At 41.1% G+C, this 27791-nt stretch overlaps 2 protein-coding genes across 5 annotated transcripts in view; one reads left to right on the top strand and one right to left on the bottom strand.

Moving 5' to 3' along the window:
• Positions 1-3628, bottom strand: part of h3-3b.S (H3.3 histone B S homeolog) — a 13163-nt gene extending 9535 nt beyond the window's left edge. Inside the window, exon 1 of the mRNA XM_041578909.1 lies at positions 3493-3628. The gene's annotated coding sequence lies outside the window, so the exon portion shown is untranslated. The remainder of the gene's footprint in view (positions 1-3492) is intronic.
• Positions 3629-3660: 32 nt separating this feature from the next.
• On the top strand, positions 3661-27657 carry unk.S (unkempt family zinc finger S homeolog). 4 transcript variants are annotated; one of them, XM_018238529.2, is made up of 17 exons: positions 3661-3794; positions 6481-6537; positions 6768-6977; positions 8120-8296; positions 12690-12820; positions 12988-13123; positions 13567-13684; positions 14082-14166; positions 15107-15249; positions 15578-15763; positions 15924-15989; positions 17627-17801; positions 19056-19157; positions 20175-20363; positions 22254-22435; positions 24326-24596; positions 25456-27657. In XM_018238529.2, exons 1-17 carry the CDS (start codon positions 3688-3690, stop codon positions 25488-25490), a joined length of 2370 nt encoding a protein of 789 aa, XP_018094018.1. In that variant the 5' UTR covers positions 3661-3687; the 3' UTR covers positions 25491-27657. The 4 variants fall into 4 exon arrangements, with proteins under 4 accessions (XP_018094018.1, XP_018094016.1, XP_041434841.1 ...); XM_018238527.2 differs by having other exon boundaries at positions 24326-24583; XM_041578907.1 differs by lacking the exon at positions 19056-19157 and having other exon boundaries at positions 24326-24583.
• The last annotated feature ends 134 nt before the right edge of the window (positions 27658-27791 follow it).

Below are 27791 nucleotides of genomic sequence, written 5' to 3' on the forward strand. Positions count from 1 at the left end.
AATGTCGGGACTCTCCACACACGGTCTGAAAATAGTACAAATCCACCATTTGTACGATCAGATCGTTGCGTCTATGGCCAGCTTTACTGTAATGCAAAGGAGTTGTGCAATCTATCGCAACAATAGAGTAATATAATATATAAATAAATTCATTATTTGGTTAAAATTGAGTGCGTAAGAGATGGCCATACCATCATTTGGCGTTTTTGGATAACAGATTTCAGAATAATGGATCGTATACATTAAAAAGGGGTTGTTCACCTCTGATTTAACTTTTAGTATGTTGTGAAGATATTGCTAGATAATTGGTTTCACAGTTAGTTTTTGTTTTTTAGTATTTGTGGGTTTTGCGTTATTTAGCTTTTTATTCAGCAGCTCTCCAGTCTGCAATTTCAGCAATCTGGTTGCTAGGGCCCAAATTTTATTTTGAGAAAATAAATCAAGTTACTAACTCTACAGGCACGGGGGGAAATACTTGCATTACACTGAAAACAAGGCACACTTAGTCATTGCTTGTACAAACATGCATAAGCCTAATCGCCTTGTCCAGGCAGTGCCCCTTACATCAGTGCTAGACTGATGTACAAGCTATGTATCCACATCTGCGTCTTAGCCCTCTTAAATGCTGGGCAATTGGGCAGTCCTTGAAGGGGTGGGAATAGTGGTTTAGTGAGCATTAAAATAAGACATAATTTCCTTATACTATATATATTCTCAACAGCAAAGGAGTGCTACAGTCTACCTCAGCAACAGGGGCATATTTACCATATAGAAACTCAAGGGCCCGTGCCTATGGTGGCACCATTAAGGGGGCTGCCTAAACCCCTACTGCTGGGTGCTTTCCTATCAAATCTGGCCGCAGAGATGGGTGGTCCAGGGGTTCCTCTAGCAGCACATGTGGGGAGTGACAACATGCATATGCCTGTTGCTTCATGATGTCACACAGAGGGGTGCTCACAGGTCCAGCACCAGACCTGAATATGCTACTGCCCAGCTTTATTTTATTTGTCTATAAATGTGCAATAAGCAGTCATGTGAATGCTTGTTCCAACTGAACAAGCATAAAGTAGTAAAGGAAATGTATTTTACTTTCTCACTTACCTTTAATTAGCTCAGCTGATTTTTTTTGAATGAATTATTAAATTTTCACAGGTAGACTTACATGCCAACATTTCAAGTGTGCACTCAAATAATATGTACAAAGTCTTAATAGTAATTTTGGACAACCAAAAGTGACATTTACATAAACACAAGAAAACAAAAGAAAAAAGGGGGAGGCCAAAGTATACAGTTACCTCGCTAGAATACAGTGTAACTGCTATAAATTTTCAATAATCTCAAATATATCATTGTATCATGCCTGATATTATCTCAATACTACATAATAGACAAAGCAAATGGCTAAAAAGGGTACCTTGAAATTTACAGTATATTTGATATACAGTCACCATAGTTGACAAAATGATTGCGGTTTATCTAAAGACAACTTGTCATTACAAAAGATCCAATCCATTTTAACTTTTACCAGCTGAAAGGTGATTTCCAAGACTTAGCAATCTTGTGCTGCTAAAAATAGGCTATTAATCATTCATTGTTGTTTATTTCATACTCCATCCACGGCAGAGAGCCACGTAAGGGTCCTGTCTTAAGTTAATGAGCAGAATAGGGATTATTAAATCATAGATTCTTATCCAAAAGTAAACTGCCTTGGGAGAGGCCCATCATATATAGACCATTGTCCCACAGGAGAAACAATGAGTGAGTTAGATTCCCGCCAGCGCTGAAAACTCGGCCCCAAAGCAGCTCAGATTGGTTGTGCTTCAAGAATATTGGATGGGCCAATGAAAAACACTGTAGAGAGATATGGAAGGGCAAGCTGCTTGTCAAAAGGTGAGGACATATCGCATTGCCTGCCAGCGCCGAAAAGCTCATTGATCAAAATGCAGCTTTGCCGCTTTACCGATCCCTAAGTATCGGTTACTCATTAATGTAGCCTGAGGAAAACGCAACCGATGCCTTTGTGTGCAACAGACACAGACAGGTACCAAACAGGCCTGGAACTAGGGGCAGAAAACAGGTGATTTGCCACATGCGACAGGTCATCTTGGGGCATGGGAAGGAACGATTTTGGAAAGTAGAGGATTGCTCTTCAATGCAGCATGAAGAACATAGCATCCATGACCTCGCAAGGTGGGGGTGAACGTAGCCTGCCTGTGATGAAAGCAGGGACAAGCTATCTGCCCTTAGGTCGGTCACTGGCATTGGCAAGCCATCCATCGGGAAGGCCTCCCTTTCTTGAGTACCCAGGGAGCGTATTGCAGTGCCCCTGCTCCGCTGATTTAAATCCGATCAACCTGTGTGCGGTTACACACAGGCTGAGATAAGCCCAAATACTGAACTCAGCTTCAGCTCCACTGTGTGTGACCACACACAGGTTGATCGGATTGAAATCAATGGAGCAGGGGCACGGAGCAGAAGAACATCAGTGCAGCCTCTTTCTCCTGACAACTTCCTTGACTACTTGGTGGTCAAACTGGTCGGAAAATGACCAGCAGGTGGCGCTGTTGTAACAAAATTCATTGATGTTAACAGTACATGGAATTAAAAAAAAAAAAAAAATGAATGTACATTTCAAAAGAGCTTAGAATAACACGCTCATCAATTTGACATTCACTTATTTTTAAGGTTTGCTTATCCTTTAAAGGGCAAATTCAGCTTCACTGGCAAAACTTCTATAACACATAAAAATGACCCTAAAACCCCCAGAAATGTGTTCAAACTCTGAATTTTGTAAAACAGACATGATGATTATGGGGGTGGACATAAAATGGGCATGTTCAAAACATGCCTCCCTATTTCCATTTCTCAAACTTGGGAGGTATCTGGCAGTTTATCTGTATGTCTGACTCCCAAAGCAGTGTACCAGCAGCCAGTTGATTTACAGGCAGGAAGGAGAACGGACTTTAGAATCAAAATCAGAGAACAAAAAAGGATAAGGATTCGGCCGAACCCTACTGAACTGAATTTGCATATGCAAATTTGGGGTGGGACAGCAAAACATTTTTTACTTTGTTTTGTGACAAAAAGTCACGTGATTTCCCTCCCTGCCCCTAATTTGCATATGCAAATTAGGATTCTGAATATTCGGTAGAAGGATTCGCCCAAATCCTGCTAAAAAAAAGCAGAATCCTGGCTGAATCCCGAATTCGTTGCATCCCTAAAACAAATGCTACTTTAAATAATAATTACATTTACAAATACAATTTTACTTATTTTCTTTATTGCTGTACACTGTAAAATTAATCAAAAATCTTTTAGGGTTAAAAATTGGGGGAAAAGGTGGAAATCCCCTTTGCCATAATAACGAAGCTAACACTGACGCCTCACGCAACACACGTCTTTTCATAGCCTATAACTACATTTACACGTCTAGTCACTATCACTATCCGGGTCGCCAACCCCACAACCCTATGGGCTTTGTAGTCTTTTCACCTGCAAAGCCCCGCCTGCTCCGGTACGCTACACTTTGCAATGGGACTACAGCTCCCAGAATGCCTCGTTTCTCCGGGAAGCGCTTTCACTAAGTCTTCGGTTCATGGCGGACGCGCAGGCGCATTCTATCGTCACTACTACAGCCGCGGTCCGTTCAGCAAGTGATATACGGGAGGGAGGCGGAAGGCCCGAAAAATGTCTAAGGGCCCAATCCCTAGTTCCCCGTCCGCGTCCTCCACTTCTCCGGGTCTTAGCGCCGCTGGAGGTTTACAGGCCCAACCAGAAAAGCCTCAGCACTACACGTACGTAAGGGAACAAATGCACCGCAAGACGACTGACGTCAGCGGGCAGCGTGAATGACGTGCAGAATCCCGCGGCTGTTCCTGCGGGAACCGTCCAGAACTGGAAAAGGGCGGGAAATATTAGGGGCGGGGTTAGGAGCAGCAAGGTGCGAGGCCTTCTCTTACTGCTCATCAGCAGTTAGAGGATTCTGTACATGTTGGCAGCTGTGAATTAAAAGGGGATTGATTCTTATTGTCCAAATCAAATTGTGTTATAAGTTAATTCCACTGCTGGTCAAGTAGCAGCTAATAGTATCTGATGGTAGTCCTGTTAGGTATAATGTCAAAGCCATACAGGGACAACGCTTTCCATATACATTTGTTAACGAGGGTCACGCCAAATGCCTGAGCCCCTTTAAATATTTTGTGTGACCCAGTAGGTTTCCATGTTTTTGCGGAATTAGGTTTGCCATCTGGCCGGTGTTTTACCAGTCTGGCCAGTAAAAAATGTTGCTTAACGTCAATGTTATTTATAGGGAAAAACCATAAAAATATAGGATGGCCGGTATTTATTTCCAGAAAAGATGGCAACCCTATGCAGAATACAATTGCAGGGTAGTGTCAGCTAGAAATTAATGGAATATTTTTGGGGCCCTCTGTAAAGAATTGGAATAAGACATAGTTCATATGTTGCTGAGTGCCTCACTTGGCCCATAGCACCTTCTACACTCTGCAGCCATCACAGGGTCTGCCCCGACTGGCAGGGTTGCCACCTTTCCTGGAAAAAAAAGAAAATACCAGCCTTCCTATATTCTTGATATTTTTTCCTATGAATAAAATTAGCATCATTTTCACCAGCCAGGCCAGTAAAATACCGACCAGGTGGCAACCCTACAGACTGGTAAAATGCCAACTCGCTGGGGTTGTTTTGATTGTCCTGAAGCCCCTCTTATAATTACAGTTGCCACTTGCCAACATTTCAGGGAAAAGGATTACTGGCCTCCAGCTAAATAGCTATAGATAAAGCCAAGGAGGCATAGGGAGGCCAGTAGTGCACTGACTGGCTACACAGTTTTATGTGAAATGTGTTATTTACAAACTGGAAATGATTTAGCTGAGAGTCCCAGTAACTTCTACTTAAATGGGGTTGTGCACCTTTGAGATAATTTTTAGTATGATGTAGGGAATGATATTCTGAGATAATTTGCAATTGGTTTTCATTTTTGATTATTTAAGGTTTTTGAGTTATTTAGCTTTTTATTCAGCAGCTCTTCAATTTGCATTTTAAGCAATCTGGTAACTAGGGTCCAAATTACCCTAGCAACCATGCATTGATTTGAATAAGAGACTGGAATATGAATAGGAGTGGGCCTGAATAGAAAGATGAGTAATAAAAATTGCAATAACAATACATTTGTTGCCTTACAGAGCATTGGCTTTTTAGAAGGGGTCAGCGACGCCCATTCAAAAGCTTCAATGAGTCAAAAGAAAATAACTATAATACTTAGGGTTGCCACCTGTCCAGTTTTGACCCGGACAGCCCAGTATTTTGAAGGGCTGCCCGGGTCAAAACTTCCTGCCCGGTTTTCCAAATAAGGAAAACCGGGCAGGATTCCATTGATTGCAGATCGCTGTGTCATAGCCCAACCCCCTGAAGGCACAGCCCCTCCCATCTATGCCATGGCCACGCCCACTGATGGCACATATAAATAATAATTTATTAATTAATAGGAAAGATAATTAAAATAAGGTTACTAGATCACTTTATAGTTCAGGGACATCTCTAATAAATGCATGTTGCAGGACTACACTGATTTCATTAAAATTAAATTGCAATCAGGCAGCTCTTCCGGGTGGATTTTCTAGATGTGTTCCTGACTCTGGTAACCCTAAGATAAAAAATATATTAGGGCCAGTATCCTATAAAATTGTAATATACATATCAATATATATTTCTTATTACATTGTTTACCTTGAGCTACCATTTTGTAATGTGCTGCTGCCTAACTGAACATCTGACAAGAAAGCATACCTCCCAACATTTTGGAAGTAAAAAGAGGGACTAAAAAAATTTTTCCGCACTTAGCGCAGCAGTTTTTTGACCACACCCCTTTATGTGGCCACACCCCCTAATTACCATGTTTGTTTTACAAAATTTGGCAGGTTATGAAAGTTTGAAAATAGTTCTCCTTATCTAAACTGTGTTTTTGTGTCTCAAAATTGTTACAAAGTATCTTATTTGCACCTGTTAGCTGTTCTGGGCTCTCTGCTAAAAGCCAATTAAGTGAGAAACTTTGTTTCTTTTTCTGGCTGTTCAGTGCAGAGAAAAGAGGGACTTTCCAGTACAAATGAGGGACTGCGGGTTGAGCTGTCAAAAGAGGGACTGTCCCTCTGAAAAAGGGACAGTTGGATAGGTATGAGAAAGCAATGTCTTAAAGTTCTAAATGTAACTAGGAGTAGTGTAAGATTAAATTACTTGCTATGTCCAATGACCAAAAAAAGAGACAAGACAGACTTTAGTACGTAAAATGGTAGTCTGTCATTATGGGGTTAAGCAATGGACTAAACAATTAGAAAAATATATATTTTTAATGAAAAGACTTTAATTACAATGAACAGTGTTATTGACTGGTTTATGTGATATGTTCAGAGCTATAGTTCCCTTATAAACTCTACAATTCGAACTTGTCTGCTTACTCTCTCGTAGATATCCATACACTCAGATTCACAAACATCCTTGTAGACTCATATCAACATATACCAGGTATGGGAATTCTTCCCTTTTCATTTGTATGTACAGCAGTTAGGCCTCAGTTACCTCCATTTTTCTCCCACAAAAGGGAAATTATATAAATACAAGAGTGAACTCAATTTCAGATGAGAATCATCCAGGCAGGGCAACCCAATGGTACTAGCAGCATTACAGAGTGATTCCTTTGAAAAATGTCTGTTGATGTAGATAATTTTTTCCTAGTGTGCCCTTTTGTAACACAGGTACCTAAAAGAGTTTCGCACCGAACAGTGTCCCCTGTTTGTGCAGCATAAGTGCACTCAGCACCGGCCGTACACCTGTTTCCACTGGCATTTTGTCAACCAGCGCCGGCGGAGATCAGTGAGGAGGCGTGATGGAACCTTTAACTACAGTCCAGATATCTATTGTACCAAGTACGATGAGACTACGGGAATATGTCCAGATGGTGATGAGTGAGTGTCTTGCCTGCACAACAATACTATAAAAGCAGCAGTCATGTTTAATTTGTTAAGATTTAAGCCTTGAAGTGCTTATATGGCTGTATCAACCTACCATAAATCGAGTATGAGTAAGAGAATCATAAGTGAAATACATTTTTTAGACTTATGATTAGTTGTCCATATATTTTTGCTTATTGTTTTTCTTAAGCACCACACACTAAAGTGGACCTGTCACCCAGGCACAAAATTCTGTACAATAAAAGTCCTTTTCAAATTAAACATGAAATCCAATTTAAATTCTTTATTAAAGCATTCATAACTGTTGTAAGCTCATTTAAAAATATCAGCTGTCAATCAAATATTATCTGCCCCTCCTCTATGCCTTAGAGGCAGGGCAGACAATTACTTTCACTTTAAATTCAGCACTTCCTAGATGTCACTGCTCTCCACACATTCCCCTGTTCTCTTCACCGTTTAATTATGTAGCCAGGGCATGTGGATCGACATCGGGTCCCCCAATCTGGTGCACAAACAAGATTTTTAGATGATGCAAGGCTTGCCTTAATAACAGTGTCCACAACATGGCTCCTGCCTGCTTGCTATAATTATGAATTCCCAGACTGAAGCAAATAAGATTCAAATCATTTATATTGTGTAATTAAAGTTCATTTTGCTTGACTAGTGTTATAAAATAGGATTTTGAATTTCTTTTGGGGTGACAGGTCCCCTTTAAATAAATTATGAATAACTTGAAAAATTGTCAACCAACCTCTCCATTGGCTATGACAATAATGGAGATTCTTCAAGCGAAGTACTCTTTTATTGGTGGAGTTGCCTAGGCTAGAGATATTTGAGTTAAAGATTCTTGAAATGAATTTCACAAGGAAGAAATTATTTGAGCTGGGATTCTTTGAACAGAGTTGCCTGTCAAAGAGAAATGCTTCAGACTTAGTTACCTGGGGCACTGATTTGAAATTTACTGGGGTGGTGTTACTTCAGGTGGAGTTACCTGGGTTGTGATTCTTTAGGGGAAGTGATTCTTCAGATGAAGCTTAAAGAATTAGTTTGGCTTTTCCTAAAGACCTCTGGAGCAGAATACTTAAGGCGAAAGGTTCTAAAACAAAATTAACCTGTCACCTTTCCTTTCTGCACAGATGCCCCTTTCTACATAGGACAACAGGGGATACAGAAAGACGGTACCACCTACGCTACTACAAAACTGGCATCTGTATCCATGAAACAGATTCTAAGGGTCACTGCACCAAGAACGGTCAGCATTGTGCCTTTGCGCATGGCCCACACGACCTGCGCTCGCCTGTGTATGACATCAGGTATGAAAGCTGTTAGTATTTTTCATATCTGGGGGAAACCAGCATCTTCACATGGCAGGGGGCATTGATACTAAATAGGTGTATTTTAGGGAAATCTGTGACCTTGTAACTTGCAGTGTAGACTCCCTACACCTGTATTGCCATTTTCTCCTTAGACTTCTTGGGGGACACAGGAACAATGGGTAAAGCTCGCACCACTAGGAGGCAGGACACAATAAAATACAAACAAATTAGTTCCTCCTCCTCCTGCTCCCAGGCAGAGCCAGACCAGTTTTAGTTGTGTCCTCAGGAGGTTAGGACTTCGGTTTTCTTTTTGTCAGTTTATCTGACACCATGGGGATGTTCTGGACCTTTACACTGCGTAAAGTATCCTTATTGGCACCTTCCATCGTGGGAAACTGTCTCCGGGGTCATTATTGTGCTATGCACTGACCATCCAGCCACAAATTTATCTCGATTCCCTTCACAGGAGGAGGACAGGCTGGCCGGTAGACAAGAGGACGGCTTAACCCTGCAGGTAAGTTGTTTTTTCTGAGGGGGCCCTCTCTCTCTAAACTTCCACCCACCAACGCTGCATTACACTTTCTGCAGGAGAATGTTTGTCCCCCTCACCATCGCGAGCAGCATGGGAGACAAGGTAGCAGCCTTAACCAAGGGGGAAGTTAACTTAGCCACAGAATGTCTCGAGTCTGAGGCTCTACAGCACTTTTAAGGAATTGCATCACTATTACAAACACGAGCGCCACTCTCCCTGCCGGAGTCCCTACATCAGATAGGCCCCGGGATGCACTTAACTGCGAAGGGAATCGGTGTTAAGAGCGTTTTTGCGCCATTTTAAAAATTGGCGCCACTTGACACTTGTCCTGCTCTGCAGGAGTGGGAAGTTTAGGAGTTGCAGCGGCCTTCCACGTCAGGACCTTTCTGAACTGGCATCACAGACCAAGGAGGCCAACGACTATTTATGGAAGGCATCGATCGATGCTGCCCAGGTGATAGGACGATCTTCCGCACTAGCGGTGGCCATCCGCCGCTCTCTTGGTTAGTCTACGGACAGCGGATCTTCTTCTAAGAAGTCCCTCATTTTCACTCTGTTCAAGGGAAAGCTCCTCCTTGGACCCGATCTGGATAAATTATAAGTCAAGCCACACGGGGCAAAAGCATGCTTTTACCCAAGCCCAAGGGGCTCCCAGAGCAAGACCTCAAGGTCATCTCCTCCCCGACATGCATCTGTGGGCAGAGGACGCCTGGAGGTAAGCCCAGGCAAACCCGCAAACCCTCATCCAAGACGGCCGGCAAGCCCGCATTGGCATGACGGTTGTCTTGTCAGCGAAGCAACTGTGGGGGGAGGCAGCGGCATGTATCCTAGGTCAGACGTCATCATACCTGTTCCACCCGGAGAGAGATTCAAGGGCTACTATTCCAACCTATTTGTAGTGCCCAGGGATGACAGGTCAGCCCTCCCAATTGTGGATCTCAGCAAATCAACATTTTCTTCTGCCGAGAAAATTCAAGATGGAGTCTCTCAGATCCGTCATAGCGGCAATGTCTCCAGGCCAATTCTCGTCTCCCTGGACATCAAGGATGCATAACTTCATGTACCCATTTTCGGTCCCTATCAAAATGCTTTACGATTTGCTGTCCGAAATCAGCATTTCCAACTTACGGACCTTCTTTTCGGCCTCACCTCGTCTCCTCGAGTGTTCACAAGGATCATGTCAGTAGCCACTGCACTAATCCGTACCACGGGGGTTTCCATTACTCCTTACCTCGTCGATCTTCTGATCAAGGCTCAGACCTTTCCAGCTGCACAACATGCACTCCAGCTGACCATGGACAGGTTGCAGGAGTAGGGCTGGTACATCAATCCACGACTAGTCAATAAATGGCGTTATTGAGAATGCCCTCTGATACACAGACACAAACAGTGTCTCTCCCCACGGCCAAGGGCCATCTTCTACGGTCCCTGGTGCGGTCTCTGCTCTTGAAACCGAAGCACTCTGCCAAATTCTGCACAAAAGTCCTGGGAGTCAGGGTGTTAACCATAGAAGCAGTTTTCCTTTGCTCACCTCAGGGAGCTACAATGGAAAATTCTCTCAGCCTGGAAACGCAGATCACTACGTCAGGAGTTTCGCCTGTCTCACAGGACCAAGGCGGCCCTTCACTGGTGGTCTCAATTTAGTCACCTGACCAAGGGCACATCCCTCGGGGACCCTCAGTGGCGCCTCCTCACTACGGACGCAAGCCTATCTGGCTGGGGAGTAGTCCTGAAGTATACCCAAAGGGTGCACTTAACGAAGTCTGACTCATTTTTCGCTGGGCAGAGACTTACCAATCACATCTCTCAGTGACCTACATCCCAGGACTTCTCAATTGGGAGGCGGATTTTCTCTGCAGACAATCCCTAGACCCAAGCAAGTGGTCTCTAAAGGACGACATTTTTCACAACTCACTCTAAGATGGGGAACTCCAGAGGTCGACCTCGTGCCAACCCGTCACAATCAAAGGGTGCCACTCTTCTTCGCTCACTACAGTGACCCTCTGGCTCTAGCAGTGGATGCCTTGACCTTTTTCCTGGGGATTCCGGCTCGACTACGCTTGCCCTCCTCTGCCCCTTCTTCACAGAACGATCAAGAGTTTGCAGAGGGAGCACACCATTTTCATTCTCATTGCACCCAGATGGCCGTCGCATGTGGTTCTCGGATCTGGTAAGTCTATCCTTAGACGAACCATGGACTATACCGGACATTCCTGATCTTCTTCTCTAGGTCCAGATTGGCACCCATGTCCAGTCAACCTCATATTGACACCGCGGATATTGAGACCGCGGTCCGTAAGAAGGGTTTCTCGAATGCCGCGATCTTCACCACAAGGGCAGCTCGTAAGACCCGCAAAACCCTACCACAGAGTATGGTCTAACTTTCATCAGTGGTGTCAGAGCCACGGAGTGGAATTATCCGTTTATCCCATCGCCTACCTTGACCTTCCTTCAAGAGGGGCTATCCACTGGACTATCCTTGATATCCCTACAATCCCAGCTCTCGGTTCTGCCAATCTTGTCCCAGAAGCGCTTAGCCTTACATTCCGATATCTGGACCTTCCTACAGGGGGTGGCCCATGTTAAGCCTCCTGTCCGGTCCCCAGCACCGACTTGGGATCTCTCTCTCGTACTACGATCTTTGAGCTCTTGTTCCTCTATCTCTCTTCTATGGCTCTCCAAGAAGACGGTCCTTCTGCTGCCCATTGCATCAACTCGCAGGGTATCGGAGACGTCTGCTCTATCCTGTAGATATCCTAGGGTCATTCTCCACACCTTCCTTCCTCTCCCTAAGGTGGTTTCCTCTTTCCCATTGAACCAAGAGACTACCTTCCAACCTTCTGTCCTTCTCCTTCCAACTCTTCATTCACTGGATCCCGTGCGGGCTCTCAAGTACTACCTGCACCGAGTATAAGACATCTGCAAATTGGACTCTCTGTTCATCTCATCCTCTGGGCCCCGCCAGGGCTCGTCTGCCACCAAGGCAACTATCTCCCATTTGATTAAGCTGCCAATTCAAAGGGCTTACATAGCTCAGGGACTAAGTCCCCCATCTAGTCTCAAGGCTCATTCCACCAGAGGAATGAGTACGTCCTGGGCCTTTCGGAATCAGGCCTCAGCTGAACAGTTGGGCAAGGCTGCCACATGGTATAGGCGTTAGAGGGATTACTATACATGTTTTTTAACTACTGATGTGAATAAAATATATTTTTTTATTGAATAGCATGTTTTGGAGAAATTATTGAGATTAAGGCTGCCACATGGACCTCTATCCATACCTTGGGAAATTCTACCATTTTGATACTTTGCGGCATCTGTCACCCGCTATAGCAGGAAGGTACTCCAAGCCGCAGTGGTTAGTTCCACATAGGCCTCTACCTCCCGCCCATGTATCTTGGGACAGCTTTGGTATGTCCCTATTGTTCCTGTGTCCCCAAAGCAGAATAAGGAGAAAAGGAGATTTTGTGTACTCACCGTTAAATCTCTTTCTCTCCTGTCACTTGGGGGACACAGGACTTCCCTCCCTGGTTGAGGCCTTCTCTTGTACTAATTCATATGGTCGCAAAATGGAGCCAAAATTTTTCCTTGTATATATTTACATTAGGCTTCACGTTTATTTGTAACCTCCTGTTCCGTGCTTTGGTACGAACTGGTCTGGCTCCGCCTGGGAGCTGGGGTATAGCAGGAGGAGGAGGGACTAGTTTGTTTGTATTTTATTGTGTCCTGCCTCCTAGTGGTGCGAGCTATACCCATTGTTCCTGTGTCCCCCAAGTGACTGTAGAGAACGAGATTTAACGGTGAGTACACAAAATCTCCTTTTTTTTATTATTATTGCCTGTGCCCTCTTTTCCCACACAGAGAACTGCAAGCGATGGAAGCTTTGCAAAATGGACAGCCAACTCCTGATGGGGTTATGGAAGGGCAGACAGCCATGGCAGCTAGCCATGCCATGATAGAGAAGATTTTAGGAGAGGAACCACGCTGGCAGGGTAAGAACCTTTTATTTAGACTACCATCAATTTTGCCAGATGTTTACCTGGTGAGAAGATGAAATGTATCAAGTTGGTGAACGATAAGCAGCAAATGAAATGTCTGATGTCTAATTGCTGTAGAAGTATCACTGCATTGAACACCAGAATTTTACAATTTTCTACAGATAACACATATGTTCTTGGACACTACAAGACTGAACAGTGCAAGAAGCCTCCTCGACTGTGCCGTCAAGGGTATGCCTGCCCTTACTATCACAACAGCAAAGACCGGAGAAGAAGCCCGCGCCAAAACAAATACAGGTATTACCAACTTTAAAATATATCTGCTCTTGGAAGTCAGACTTTTTTTATTTTTATGTAAGTTTCCCACTGTAGAATTAACATCTGGCCACTATATCACATAGGGTTTAAGGAAAAGAAAGCTATCCTATACAGTAAACTGAGTCCCAAAGTTACAATATACAAGATGCTGTAGGCATCTCAGTTGCCACTATCAGTCCATGCATATTTGGTGTCAATAGAAATTATGTGTACAGCCTGTGCAATACAATATTCACAATTCGGACAGAAATAAATATAAGATATACAAAGTACAATCTGGGTGTACAGAGGAATATTCTATAAACCCTTCCAAATGTGTTTATTTGGGTGAAATACAATTATTTGTATAGTTATGAGAGTGACATTTTACACAAGGCTTGTAAGGCTTTATTTTGACAGTCAAATCTATCATTGAATGTTAGGTCTTCCCCGTGCCCTAATGTGAAACACGGCGATGAGTGGGGGGATCCCAGCAAGTGTGAGAGTGGAGATTCGTGCCAGTATTGTCACACACGAACAGAACAACAGTTTCACCCTGAGGTAAATCTATTTTTTAGGGATGTACCGAATCCAGGATTCCGTTTGGGATTTGGCCTTTTTCAGCAGGATTCGGATTCGGCCAAATCCTTCTGCCCGGCCGACCAAATCCAAATCCCAATTTGCATATGGAAATTAGGGGCAGGGAGGGAAATCACGTGACTTTTTGTCACAAACAAGGAAGTAAAAAATGATTTTCCCTTCCCATCCCTAATTTGCATATGCAAATTAGGATTTCGGATTCGGTTCGGTATTCAGCTGAATCTTTCACGAAGGATTCGGGGGTTCGGCCGAATCCAAAATAGTGGATTCGGTGCATCCCTACTATTTTTAGCAACCACTTTTTGTTTATGACATTAGAGGTGGGGGGAAAACGTTTGACATTTCTCTATTTTTTTAGATCTACAAGTCAACCAAATGCAACGACATGCAGCAGTCTGGGAGCTGCCCACGTGGCCCTTTCTGTGCCTTTGCTCATGTTGAACGTATGTTACCATGTATTATAGTACCCTGCCAGTCTGAGAAAAAAGTTAGGCATCCCCAAGTGACTGAAATCACATACCTGATACCCAGGCTGGTGCCACTGCTAGCAGAAAACTGCCTGGCTCAGGGTTCTTCTCGGGAAGTACCATGGAGCAATCCTCTTCTTCCGTTTTTCTTTATTCAAAATCCTGGGGAGCTGCATGTGCAGTAGAATTAAAAAGCCACCTTTGTTATTAAAGACCGACATTTCACTGTACTGTTCATGTGCACCGTGCAAGAAGAAGCAGGAAGAGGTTTGTTCTGTGGTGCTCACTGGCAGTTTTTTGCTGATAGGAGCAACCCAGGTTATCAAGTAAGTGAATTCAACTTTTAGCACCCCCAGCGATTGTTGCCTCTCCTTTTAGTAGTTCCACCAGTAATTGTTACTCGATCTGGGAAACCACTTGGCTTCACCTAGCTTTGCCACCCATTTGCCAATGTTTTAAATGAGAAGGGTGGAAAGGCTGCTTACTTGTATCTTATGGGATAGAGTCCCTTTTGTTATATACCTGTTGTACTTATCAGTTATACCTTAAAAAAAGAATAAATATTTCCTTTGAAGGTTTAAAATGGGATGTGTGAGCCATCATCTTTGTATTCACAGTCCCTTATGTGGCTGGTTTTTAATTGATGTTTATCTTCCATTTAGTTCACCTTAAATAGTTGAGGCTGTTTTGCCTATATTGCACAATATAATTCAGAAAGAATACATTGAGGTTTAGTATATTTATAATGTGAGTACATTATCTAGTGACAGTGTTGAAGAAAAATGCTATGTTGTTATGTGTGGAGCATGTACTAAAAATGCTTCCAACTGCTTGTAAAGCTTAAGTTAAATGTTAGCATCTAAATGTGCATTCAACAACATATCCAGTCAAAGAATGTCAATTTATTGTTTTACAGAATCTCTGGTATGTGATGATCTGCAGTCTCCCTCGGCTGTGTCCAGCCCTACACTGATGGCACCTATTATGTATATGCCATCTGCAGCAGGAGACTCTGTTCCTGTCAGCCCCTCAAGCCCTCATGCACCAGACTTCAGCAGTGTATGTGATCTGCATTTACTAAAACCTAAGGCTAAACCTCCACATGCTTTTTTAAATATAATTCTAGCAATAGCTATCTTAAAGGGGTTGTTCCAACACATGTAAAGAGACTTTTTCCAATTACTTTCTATTTTCTATGTGTGTTTTTCTAATACTGAAATGTAAAGTGTAATTTTCAACTTCCAAAGTAGCACTGGAAGGGGGGTTGCCAACCATGTAAACTGTTCTAAATCAATCCATGTAGTTATGTTCTAATCTAAATCAATCCACTAAAGCTATGTATTTCCTTTAATAAAGTTCCTTGACTTACACTCTCTGTTCTTTTCAGATGCTCTGTGCCAGGCTAGGAAGCCCAACGAAACTCTGTGGGTCTCCACCTGGCTCGTTAGGAAAACCCCACAGTTTTGATAATTTAGGTTTTCACACAGATCTACCTGCCAGTTACAAGAAAGCTCCAGGTTGTGAGCGTGAAGACTCTGTAGGGGCAGAATACCTCAAAAGCTTTAAAAGCCGAGTGAGTTAATTTATAATTTCCTCAATTGTATAACTATTGGTGATTGGGAAAAGCTCTGGGGCTGTTTTTATATTGCCTGGCTCTTTCCAGAGCTCAGCTGTTTTCAGTAGAATGTTTCGGTGCTCTGGTTTTCACAGTTCATTGTTTGTTAATTATGCAGGCAAAGTTAAAACCACACTCTTTGGAACACAGATGCCAGGAGCAGCCTCTTCTTCAGTCTAAGCAGGTAAGCATGGGGGAGAGGATGCCATTTTGTATATATAGCTTCTATATAAGCTACAATAATCAGACATACAAGTTTCATAGTCTGTTGATTCTACTAGGGCAGAGATTGCGTTGTCTCTGCACAAAACGCCTACATCTGTTTATTTCTGTTTTATAACTGTTAATTTAAAGTACAAGGAAAGCCCCTTAAACTTGTCTTCCTAAATGTTAAGACTCGCTCTAATACTTTGAGCAGTGCTCTGTAATCCCCTCCAACAACAGTCATTTTCATGCAGTACTGTCACACTTAGGAAAAAAACGCAGACTTTTCTGTTCTAAATCTCCCATGAAGCTGTTGTCTGAGACACATATACCTAGACCATGATTCTGCGTAGTTGTGTCTAATCGGTAAGTGGAACATGTGCAGAACTAATTGAGTTGCAGAGGAGACGTCACAAGTGATTTCCTGGAATGGTCGCCTCGGTCACATTCGGTGACCAAGGCAATGAGCCAATTCAACATGTGAAGTCTGCAAACTATCTGTTTGTTTTCTCTAGCGCAGACACTACAGCAATACACACAACGCATCTGCCATCTTGATGACGTCAAAGGAAAGGTCTTGAATAGACATTTACTATTCAGTCCAATTTAAATAAAGGCTGCACTTTTTTAAAGCATTAACTTAGCGATTAATTACACCAAAGGGATGTGTGTCTGATGGACACAAATATTACTAAAGGCTTGCCTTGTCCTTTAAAGAGCAAGTCAACCCTAAAATAAAAATTTGTCTAATTAAAGAAAACATAATACTGAGCAACTTCCCAATATAAGTTTATTACAGATTTTCAGTGCTTTTGAAGTTATATGTAAAAACAATTGCTATTGAAAGCAGCATTTGCTCAACTCCTGGTTGTTACTTTTTAAACAATGTTGCAAAAGTATTAGTTCCCCAGCAAATACAGATCTGTTAATCAGCTGCCTTGTCTTACATTGTTTCAACAAGGCATAGAATGAAAAGGGACAAGCACTGCTTTCAGTAGCAATACATATACAAATAACTTGATCACCATAGAAAATTTGTAATGAATGTATATTACAAAATTGCTTAGAATTATCTTTTCTTTTATTAAGCAAAAACATAATTTTTGAGTTGACATTTCATGCATTCATGTATAAATAACCTTATACCGTACTTGCATGCTCTTGATTTATTCCAATCTCTTGACCAAGGGAAAAACCATTGGAACATCCTGCAACTTAGGTGATCAAATCATCCCATGATCGATTCATATGATGACTTTTTTAAATGAGCGGATATTTTCATGCATGGCCAACTTAACTTTATCAGCTTCTCTGTACACAAATTATTTTTCAATGAAAGTACTTTATAAATGTGTTCTTGCATTTTTTTCTGGTGTACAAATAACATTGTAGGTGTACCTAATCTGTAATTAAGAAAAATTTAATTTTTAGGAAATGTTTAGTGACATATTACTGATTGATTTTTTTTTTTGTTTTAAGAGCATTTTATGAATTTTCTGTGAATATTTCATATAGTCAGTTTGATGTCATATGAAATGCTTTGTAGTCTGTGGCAGCAGCAAATATTCATAGTTATTATTACAATCACTGTATTATACTATTATCATACTGATATAGGAAGTACTGGGTATGTTGCCCATGGGGAGCCCGCTTACTTCCAGCATCTCCTCCAGTATCACATCCAGTCTAGCTGCCACTCCTCCCAGTCCAGCTGCCATCAGCGGAACCCCTGGTATGAATGCCAATGCACTTCCTTTTTATCCGACCAGTGACACAGTGGAGTCTGTCATAGGTATGTTTATACAGAACATCTTTCCTACAGTGTCATTCATGGCATGTATATTTGTTAATGTTATGCATCAAAGCATCAAAGGACTTAAAGGAATATCCAGTGTTACACAAACTTAAAGGGATTCTGTCATGATTTTAATGGTGTAGTTTTCATTTCTAAATTACACGGTTTACACTGCAAATAATTCACTCTACCATGTAAAATTTCATTCCTAACCCAACAAGTGTATTTTTTGTTGTTGTAATATTGTTGTGTAGGAGCCATCTCAAGAGCAATCACTTAAGGAGGGAACAACTTCAAGGAAGGCTATTGTTTCTCCTACTCAATGTAACTAAAGGTGTCTCAGTGGGACTTGGATTTTTACTATTTAGTGTTGTTCTTATATCTACCAGGGAGCTGTTATCTGGTTCCTTCCCATTGTTCTGATGTTAGGCTGCTGGGGGGGAAAGGGAGGGGGTGATATCTCTCCAACTTGCAGTGCACCAGTAAAGAGTGACTGAAGTTTATCAGAGCACAAGTAGGGTTGCCACCTTTACTGGAAAAAATACCAGCCTTCCTATATATTTATCTTTTTTCCCCTATTAATAACATTGGGCTCAACCATCATTTTTACCGGCCAGGCCGGTAAAATACTGGCCAGGTGAAAAGTCACATGACTAGGGGCACCAGGGAAACTGACAATATGTCTAGCACCATGTCAGAAATCAAATTAAATATACAGTAAACAACATGTTTGCTCTTTTTAAAAACTGATTTAAGTGCAGAAGTCTGCTGGATCAGCACTATTAACTGATGCATATTTTTAAAAAAAAAACATGTTTTCTCATGACAGCGTCCCTTTAAAAAAATCAATAACATGCAGCAGCACTGTCCAGATTAGTATTCTTTGTGTTAGTACAAAGAAATAGTAGCTTACATGTTTATGCTTGCCAGAAGTGCAGAGAGTTTTATGTTTTATAGGGAAACATGCTTGTAACAACATCACTCTTTGCAGGCTGTAGATAAGAGTTTTCTCCATTTGTAAGAATTTGATATACTATATCTCAGTTATGTTGTTGTAAAGGCTGCTTTATATTGTTACTGAAGCCATGTTTGGCAGTCTTCGTATTCTGGCAAATGCCAGGGATGCTATTAGTTGCTGCAGGCCAGTGCAGTTTATTCAATCTGTACAGGGCTCTTGGGCCTTCGTATACTTGAAATGTCTATTTTAAATCACAGGTTGGGAATATTGTAATATTTATTTTATATTTATAGAATCTGCACTAGATGACTTGGATCTCAATGAGTTTGGAGTGGCAGCGCTAGAGAAAACATTTGACAGCAGCTCGGGTCCTGCCACAGGAGGCATCATGATAGGTACACACTTATAAAAGCAAAGACACTTACAGGTTTATAAATTTCCACAAACAAATCAGTCTGTCCTCATAGTGATTTCTATTGGGCTGCTGTTTAGGTCAGGTGCCTAGGCTGGCACCGGACCTTAAAGGGATTCTGTCATGAATTTTATAATGTATTTTTTATTTCGAAATTACACCGTTTACACTGCAAAAAATTTAATTCCTGAACCATCGATTGTATTTTTTTTAAGTTGTAATGTTGGTGTGTAGGCAGTCATCTCAGGTTATTTTTCCTGGTCATGTGCTTTCAGAAAGAGTCAGCACTTTAGGATGGAACTGCTTTCTAGCAGGCTGTTGTTTCTCATATTCAATGTAACTGAATGTGTTGCAGTGGGACCTGGATTTTAATATTGAGTGCTATTCTTAGATCTACCAGGCAGCTGTTATCTTGTGTTAGGGAGCTGTTATCTGGTTACCTTCCCATTGTTCTGTTGTTAGGCTGCTGGGGGGGGAGGGGTGATATCACTCCAACTTGCAGTAAAGAGCGACTGAAGTTTATTAGAGCACAAGTTACATGAGTGGAGGCAGCTGGGAAACTGACAATATGTCTAGCCCCATGTCAGATTTCAAAATTAAATATAAAAAAATCTGTTTGCTCTTTTGAGAAATGGATTTCAATGCAGAATTAGCTGATGCGTTTGGAAAAAAATATTCCCATGACAGTATCCCTTTAAAAGTCTTTTGCAATCAATATATGTTAATGTGCTATGCTTACAACTTCTGGGCTGAAACCCACACAGTACTTGGCAGCAAAATGAACGAAATGCAGGCAATTTTGGAAGCACATACATATTTAGATTAATTCAAAGTTAGCAAAATATTAATATTACTTTAATTAACTGTTGACATTTTCAGCACTAAATGTGTGTCCCTTAAGAGAATTCAGTGTGTTTATTTTATTTAACCCTACTGTTTTGTTTGTGTACCTGCGAACTACATATTTATACTTCTAGTATATGTTTTGCTGTTTTTATAGGGGGAAGCTTGATGCAAAGCTCTGCACCGGTTAATATACCTGGGTCATTAGGAAGTTCAGCTTCATTCCATTCCACCTCGCCATCACCGCCTGTCAGCCTTTCGTCTCATTTCCTGCACCAGACTACGGGACCACACAGCCAGTCTGACAATGCCTTCCTTAGTACATCAGCCTCTCATGGATCACTAGGTAAGAAATTGAAATGCTTGGAGGGCAGTGCAAGGGAGCAGCATTTGTACCATTTCAGAGACCAAATGCTTCTTTATAAAAAAAAAAAAAGCAGCTAAAAATAAAGATTTTAGGCCAGGGACCTACAGTTTCACAGTGCTTCAAAACACGAAATGTCAGCTGTGTCATCCTAAAGGATCTCCTGCCAACATAGCATCAACTTCCCTAATTTTTTATTTCTTTCTTAAAGGAAAACTATTTTGAATGAATATTTTAGCAACAGATAGTTGATATCATATTAAGTGACATATTAAAGAATCTTATCAAACTGGTTTATATATTTAAGTAAATATTGCCCTTTTATATCTCTTGACCCACCATTTCGTGATGGTCTGTGTGCTGCCTCAGAGATCACCTGACCACAGTGTCGGACTGGCCCACCTGCATACTATGAAAGCTTCTGGTTGGCCCAGGTGTCAGTGGGCCCTCCTGCTCCTAAACATTAGGCTTATTTCAAGGCCATTTCCTATTTCTATATAATATTTCTAGAATAAAGAGGCTAAATAGATGGAATAATTGGTTATAGTATGTAAAGAAAAGAGAATAGAGGTTAGGTGAGGAGAGGAAGAAAATAATGCCTAGAGTGGGTTCTAAAGGTTTTTGGGTGGGCCCCTGGTCTAGGGGGTTTTGGTGGGCCCCGGCTGTCCCAGTCTGACGCTGCCTGACCAGAAATACTACAACTGTAACAGGAAGAAGTGTGGAAGCAAAGACAGAACTCTGCCTGTTAATTGGCTCATGTGACCTAACATGTTTGGTTTGTTTGTGTGCACCGTGAATCCTATGATCCCATGAGACGGCCCTTATTTTTTAAAATGGCTATTTTCTATTTAAGATTACCCAATGGCACATACTATTAAAATATACACATACTATTAAAACATACTATTAAAAAGTATATTATTATGAAAATGGTTTATTTACACGAAGCAGGGTTTTACATATGAGCTGTTTTATGCAATATCTTTTTATAGAGACCTACATTGTTCGGGGGGGTATAGGTTTCCCTTAATTGTAACAGGCTACATCACTAGTTTTGCTATGAGAACAAGTAATTGGTGAGATTAGATGCACCCAAGGTCTGCCCTGCACTGTTTTTTGGCACAAAACATAAGGCTGCTGTAAAAGGGTTTATTCGCTTTTGCTAGATGTTTTGGTTATATGCATTAGCCCAATCATCCATCATCCAGTACATAATGAAATATAGGACTTTCATTGTTGTTTATTGAGACACGAAGTGAAGCTTGGGATGGCCAAGTTTCACTATGATTTCACACTTGCTTGATTTCTTTGGGACATTTCAGGAATAGTAAGCATTGTAACACACCATGGTTGAACAGGAGCTCCCTATGCTGGTTATGTACATAACCAAATCAATTCAGTTCGTGCTTCAAAAGTGGAAACGGCACTTTTGCAGCCACGGGTGCAAGCTGTACCCTCTGCCAGGGCAAAATTGCATAGATCAATAAACACAGCAGCACTCCGGTGTTTTGAAGTCAAAAACTGTAGGCACTTAAGTAAAGTTTTTCACTTTCTTCAAATAACACCGGAGTGCTGCTGTTTTCATTGATTTGTACATAAACAAATCAGTACAGGCGCAATCAGCATTGTCTCTTAATTTTTAGGTAAATATGACAAGTGAGAAAACAGTCAACAAGTGATACATGGACATTTTTTTACAAGCAGAAATAGGTTTTATTTCATGATATTTCACAAGGCTTCATGGGTGTGATTCTTCTTTTTTTTAACAAAATGAAAGAATGAGCAGGTGATTTGAAACAATTACCCTTATCAAATAATAGTTAATCATGAAACATATGCCTCAATGGGTTCCTTCTCCAATTTTCCTTGCAGGCCTGAATGGCATGAATAACAGCATTTGGGAGCACTTTGTATCAGGGAGCTACTCCCCAGGAACTTCCCCAGGTTTTCTGTCGGGCCAAGGGGGAACTGAGCTCATCAGGTTGCAACATGAGCTAGAGGAGGCCAGCAGCACTATTAAACAATGGGAAGACTCGTGGAAGCAAGCTAAGCAGGTATTGAGAAAGCAGGTGTCATCTGGGGTATATTGACAATAGTCATTTTTAGTATGACGTAGCATTGAAGTTGCTTTTCCCCTTTTGAAGCTAAAATACTTATCTTGTACCTTCCTGGTCCCCTTTTTTTTTCGTTATAAACACTTAAATAAAAAGGGAGTTGATTGGAAACCGGTGATGCGACTTCAGACAAAACCTGACCTGTGAAAAAGTAATTTTTTCACTAACGGGAGCTTAACCCCATAATGAATAAACCCCACCATCCTCTAAAAAAGGACCAATGAAGCCTAAAGGGGACATATAGCATACATTTGATGCATTTTTACAATGCATCAAACCATGTAAAATAATGTTAAATAGAAATAATAATTCATTTTAATACCATTTGGGTCAAAAATGTCTGTATTGGCTTGAAAACTGTGCTCAGCCCTCCCTTTTGCAAGCTTCCTGTTCATAGGTTTCCAGTATTACTTTCTGCCTAAGTTACAGAGCAGCAGCCTCCTATGAGGGAAGAGTGGGCATGTTTGCAATGTAAACCTCGGTTTTTCTCTGCAGACATCAGATCACCCTTTCCTTTCCCTGAACTGATCTGTTCTGTTCCTCTCTGTCCTGTTTCTTCCCCCCCCCCCACCTGTAGTGTTCGTCTCTCTCCCTCTCTGCCCTGTTCATTTTACCCTCTTCCTGGACTGTTTGTTTCTCTCCCTCTCTGCCCTGTTCATTTATTCCGCTCTGCCCTATTCATTGTCCATCCTCCTCCCCCCCCGCTTCACTGCTTGTTCCTCTCCCTTGCCCTGCTATGAATGGGAAAAAAAGAAAAGTAAACTGCTGTATAAATAAAACATAATCTGCTACTAAAAGTATTTTATTCTTTTCTGGGGGCAATGTGTATCAGCATTTAGTGTAAATACCATAGTCATTTTCTACACAGTATTGTGGTGTATGCCCTTGCAACTGCCTGCACCTGATCATAAATGGTTCCAGAACTGCTGCATTTATTCTGTTGCAACTCCCTGCACCTGTTCATATATCAATATGCAGGAAAATACACCTACAGCTGCTGTTCTGGAATATCATAACTGTAAATTCTAATGTACACTGTTTGTATAACTTTTAAAATGGCAGGGAGTTGCATAGTGTATAACAATGTATTATGGACTATAGAATATGTCCAGTTGGGCATGTACATTTGAGAATAATGCCTAATTACACAGGAGCATACTGTTGTACTTTAAATAAAAGAAAATATTACAACTCAATAATCAACTCAATCATTTCAGTAAAGAAGGCTAGACAGATGCACCATAAGGTCCCCATACACAGGTCGATATAAACTGCCGACAGATTCAGTCTGCAGCTTACTGGGCAGTGTATGGGGCCCTCGAACGGGCTTCCCCAATCAATATGTTGGCATGTTTAAAAATCCTGTTGGATCGAGGACCGCGTTGTTTTGTTGATGCAGTCCTCGATCCAACCACCCGTATTCTCCTCATTGTTACCTGTTTTTTTGGGCCCTAGGGCTCATGATTGTATCAACCCTATATCACCCACTTCAATGTTGCCATATCAGTGAGAAATTTGTTGTTTTGCGACCTTGCCAAGCAAGCGTTTCTATGTATGTGTGACCAGCTTTAGAGTTCATCTAAACCTTGATATTGAGAGACAATTTCTTGACAAAGGGGCGTGGCTCAGAAATGTTGCAATTGACAGTAAACACACATGGGTTATACTGCTCTGTATGCCGGTAAAATCTTTTTAAATTCTGGTTGTGAGGAGGCCGATTCCTCTATTACCGAGCACCAGGCTTTTGAAGGGAGAGGCAAGATGTGTGAGTGCTTTTTGGGTTGGAACAATCTCTTTGACATTTACATAATGACTTTTCCCCCTGCTCAGGCTTGTGATGCCTGGAAGAAGGAAGCTGAAGAAGCCAATGAGCGAGCAACTGCTGCAAGTATAGAATGTGAATTAGCCCGGGAGCAGAGGGATGCTCTGGAGCTGCAGCTAATGAAGCTTCAGGAAGAGCTGGAGAGGGTTCCAGTAGGGCAAGACTCAAAGATGTATGGCTCTATGTCTGAGCTGGAGGGTCTTCCCCTTGCAACCCTCTACTCAATTCAGAAGCAGCTACACACCAATCTGGAAAGAGTCGACAAGGTCAGGCAGAGGGGTAGGATCTTGACCACACAATTCATTAGTTATTTTGTGCACTTGGCCTGTTCTGAATTTCTGCTGTCAGCAAAATTTATCTCAGTTTGGAAAACACTGTGTCAGTTTTATATGTCATTTATGAATGTGTTTTGTCTCTTGCTGCCTTCCTTCCTACCATGCAAAATACTAACGTTCCACTGAGGGAAATATGCGGCCTTGTAGCATTTCTGTTTTTAATGGACATTATGCCAATTAATTACATTACAGAAAATCCTAATCTAACCAACTTTTCAATTGGTCTTCAGTTAACCATTCCCAGCTGTAAAATGGGGGTTGCTGACCCTGGCAGCCAAAAAAAAGGATTTCTCTGAGAGGCTACAATTTTATGGTTATTGTTAATTTGTATTGCTCATCTTTCTATTCAGACCCTCTCCAATCAACATTCCAGTCTCTCATTCCAACACTGGTTAAATTAGACTGGGATTCCAGACTGGAGAGCTGCTAAGAGTATTTAATTCAATAACCATAAAAAAATAAAGACCATTTGCAAAAAGTTTTAGAAGATCGCTGACTAGATCTAAAACTTAATTCAAAGGAGAACTACCCCTATGAAATACAATAAATGATTTACTATTTTTGAAATAATATTTCATAACATAATGAGCAGAAATCATCCTAAAAAGTAAACTGGAATGCTGAATAGGCACTAGTTCTCTGTTTGAGTACATTTTTCCAATACCTACAAAGGGATCCTTTATCAGTTTTCAATATCTGGTTCATTAACCGCATTTGTTTACATCTCTACTTCTCTCTTTAACTTTTGTTTGCTCACTCTACTTTTCCATTCCTTAAAAATTCTTGTGCTCTCTTTTTTGCAGGCAGTTTATCAGTTCAAATCAACAAGATGTCCTAAATGTCAGGACCAAAATAGGACAATGCTTCAGTGCCAACGCTCGGTGCTATGTGAAATGTGCAAGGGTGAGGAAGGAGATTGCCAGGCAAATATCACTCCAGTCTTGCAGCCGTGACCCTTGGCTGCCTGGCTACACAGGCACTTCCGAACTCTTAATTTTTTTTATACACTTTTATAAATATATATTCATACAATGAAATCCTAGTGAAACTAAGCACTTTTAAACAAAGGAACAATTTTTCATTCCCATGGAAGGTACCCCTAAGCCTCTGGGTTTTTTTCTGTGGAGGGAGAGACTGCAACTTCTTACAAAAGTGAAATGACCATATCTAGTCCTGTGTGGGGTATTAATCAGATGTGTTTTACAATTATATCAGTTAACGGGACCACATTTGTGTCACCATTTTGCAGAAAGCAGATTAAGCTTTACCTAGTTTCATGAGGAGTTTCTACCGAGTCACAGTACGCTGGTTGGTTAACTGTTTTGTGGTTACCAGTACAAAACTTTGTTTCTCTGAAGTGTTTAATTCAGGATGTCTGCTTCTTTTAATGAGATTTATAGATTTTCAGCAGGCAGAGGGAACATTGCATTATCAATGAAAGGACAAGTGTCCATAATTGTCTATCTATGTGGCTACCCACCTGGTGTAATCCGTCATTTTGCCATTTACACAATTACCAGGGAATAACAGTTTAGAAATCCATCCTTAGTAGAATGACCTGTTACCAGTCTGAAAGTTAATTCTCTGCAGAAGGGGAGATTAAGAACCGTCTTTTGTAAACACATACTGTATTCTCTCTGTTTTTTTAATTCATTTTAGGTGCCAGTCCTGTTCCTATAACCATTCTTGGACCAGAACCAGTGCATATTTCCAGAATATCTAAATATTACCACAAACGCATTAGAAGTTATATATACGTGTAAATCACCAAATTCTTAATGCTTTGCTGGACACAAACCCTTAAAACAGGGATGCATCTAATGCAGTATTTTGTTTAAGATTTTGCTGAAGCTGAATCCTTAGTACTTTTTTCAGGATTTGGATTAGGCTAAATTCTTAGTATCAGGTGAAATTAAATGAGGACTAAAGATAAAAACATGGGGGGGGGCTCTCATTTGTTAGTAACCCCAAAGTGATTCTAATTACTAACCTGCTACCCTGCTATATTCTTCAAAATATGCAACTATTCAATGTCCTGAAGCTGATTTTTTTCAGATGAATACCATTTTGTTCAGCGTTGCTGCAATATGAATATGAAAATTATGGTTTATATTTGGTTAAGTATTCAGCTGAAACGTATGAGAAGGATGCAGTCTGAAATGTTTAAAAAATTTGGATTTGGTGCATTCCTAACTTAATACTCCTGGGTTTAAGCTTACACTTAAATGAAGTGTAGTTCAGTTCATTATTTCAAGAGTGCTGTCCCCCAGAATCTGATATCCTGTATTCAAAGCACTACATCTTTTTGGGTCTACAACTGCCTAAAAATACAAGGCCAGTTACCCAATGCTATGGGTACAGTGGGCAGATGATCCAAAGCAGGTTGAAAGAAAGCAGATTATCCGCCAGGCTGCAGGGTTTCTGTGCACTCCCACAGAGAAGAACAAGCAGCAGCCAAACTGCTAGTGCTATGTAGGACTATGGCACAATCCAATCCGCCAATCAGACCTCTGATGAGGAGGAAGGGGGGCAATGTTAAAATCTAGAAATGGGTTCAAATTTAAATCAGTGTCCCTTTAAAATCATGCGATATTAAAGCACTGGACAGATTTAGACGAAAAAGATGACGCAGTTTTTGGATATTGTCTGGAGTTTAGCCCAATCCTGTATGGTGGATGTGGTATTAAACTGAATTCTTCAGTAACAACAAGTACATGATAGCAACAGTTTATTTTGCGCAATATACAGTGAAAAGAAGCTCTTCCAACAGAGACTGCTTTCTCATCCAATAACATTAGTAATTCTTTTTTTGGCTTTCATATTGTTTTGTCTACTTGCGTGAGTAACTATGAGTCTCAAGCAAATGTGATAAAATGTTAGATTTTTTTTCATTATTTCATTAGGTCATTTTATATTGTATATATTCTATTGACTTAAGGGGGAGCTCTCTGCATCATTTACCTGTTTTAAATGTCTTGTTTTCCTTATAAACAAGTCTTTGTTCATGTGTGTGCATGTGAATGTTTGCAAGAGGTTCTGCAAGTATGATGCTTAGAACACATCCTTCGGTTATTTACATGGAGAAGAAAGGGCTTATTTATTAAAGGGGCCAAGGTGCAGAGTAGACAAACAAGATCAG

Source organism: Xenopus laevis, chromosome 9_10S (genome assembly GCF_017654675.1).
Source record: "Xenopus laevis strain J_2021 chromosome 9_10S, Xenopus_laevis_v10.1, whole genome shotgun sequence".
Lineage (NCBI taxonomy): Eukaryota > Metazoa > Chordata > Amphibia > Anura > Pipidae > Xenopus > Xenopus laevis.

Coding starts and splice junctions, on each gene's coding strand:
- unk.S (XM_018238527.2), top strand. CDS start 3,688: ATGTCTAAGGGCCCAATCCCTAGTTCCCCGTCCGCGTCCTCCACTTCT. Junction 20,364..22,253: donor AGCCTCTCATGGATCACTAG/GTAAGAAATTGA, acceptor TTTTCCTTGCAG/GCCTGAATGGCATGAATAAC. Junction 22,436..24,325: donor CGTGGAAGCAAGCTAAGCAG/GTATTGAGAAAG, acceptor CCCCCTGCTCAG/GCTTGTGATGCCTGGAAGAA.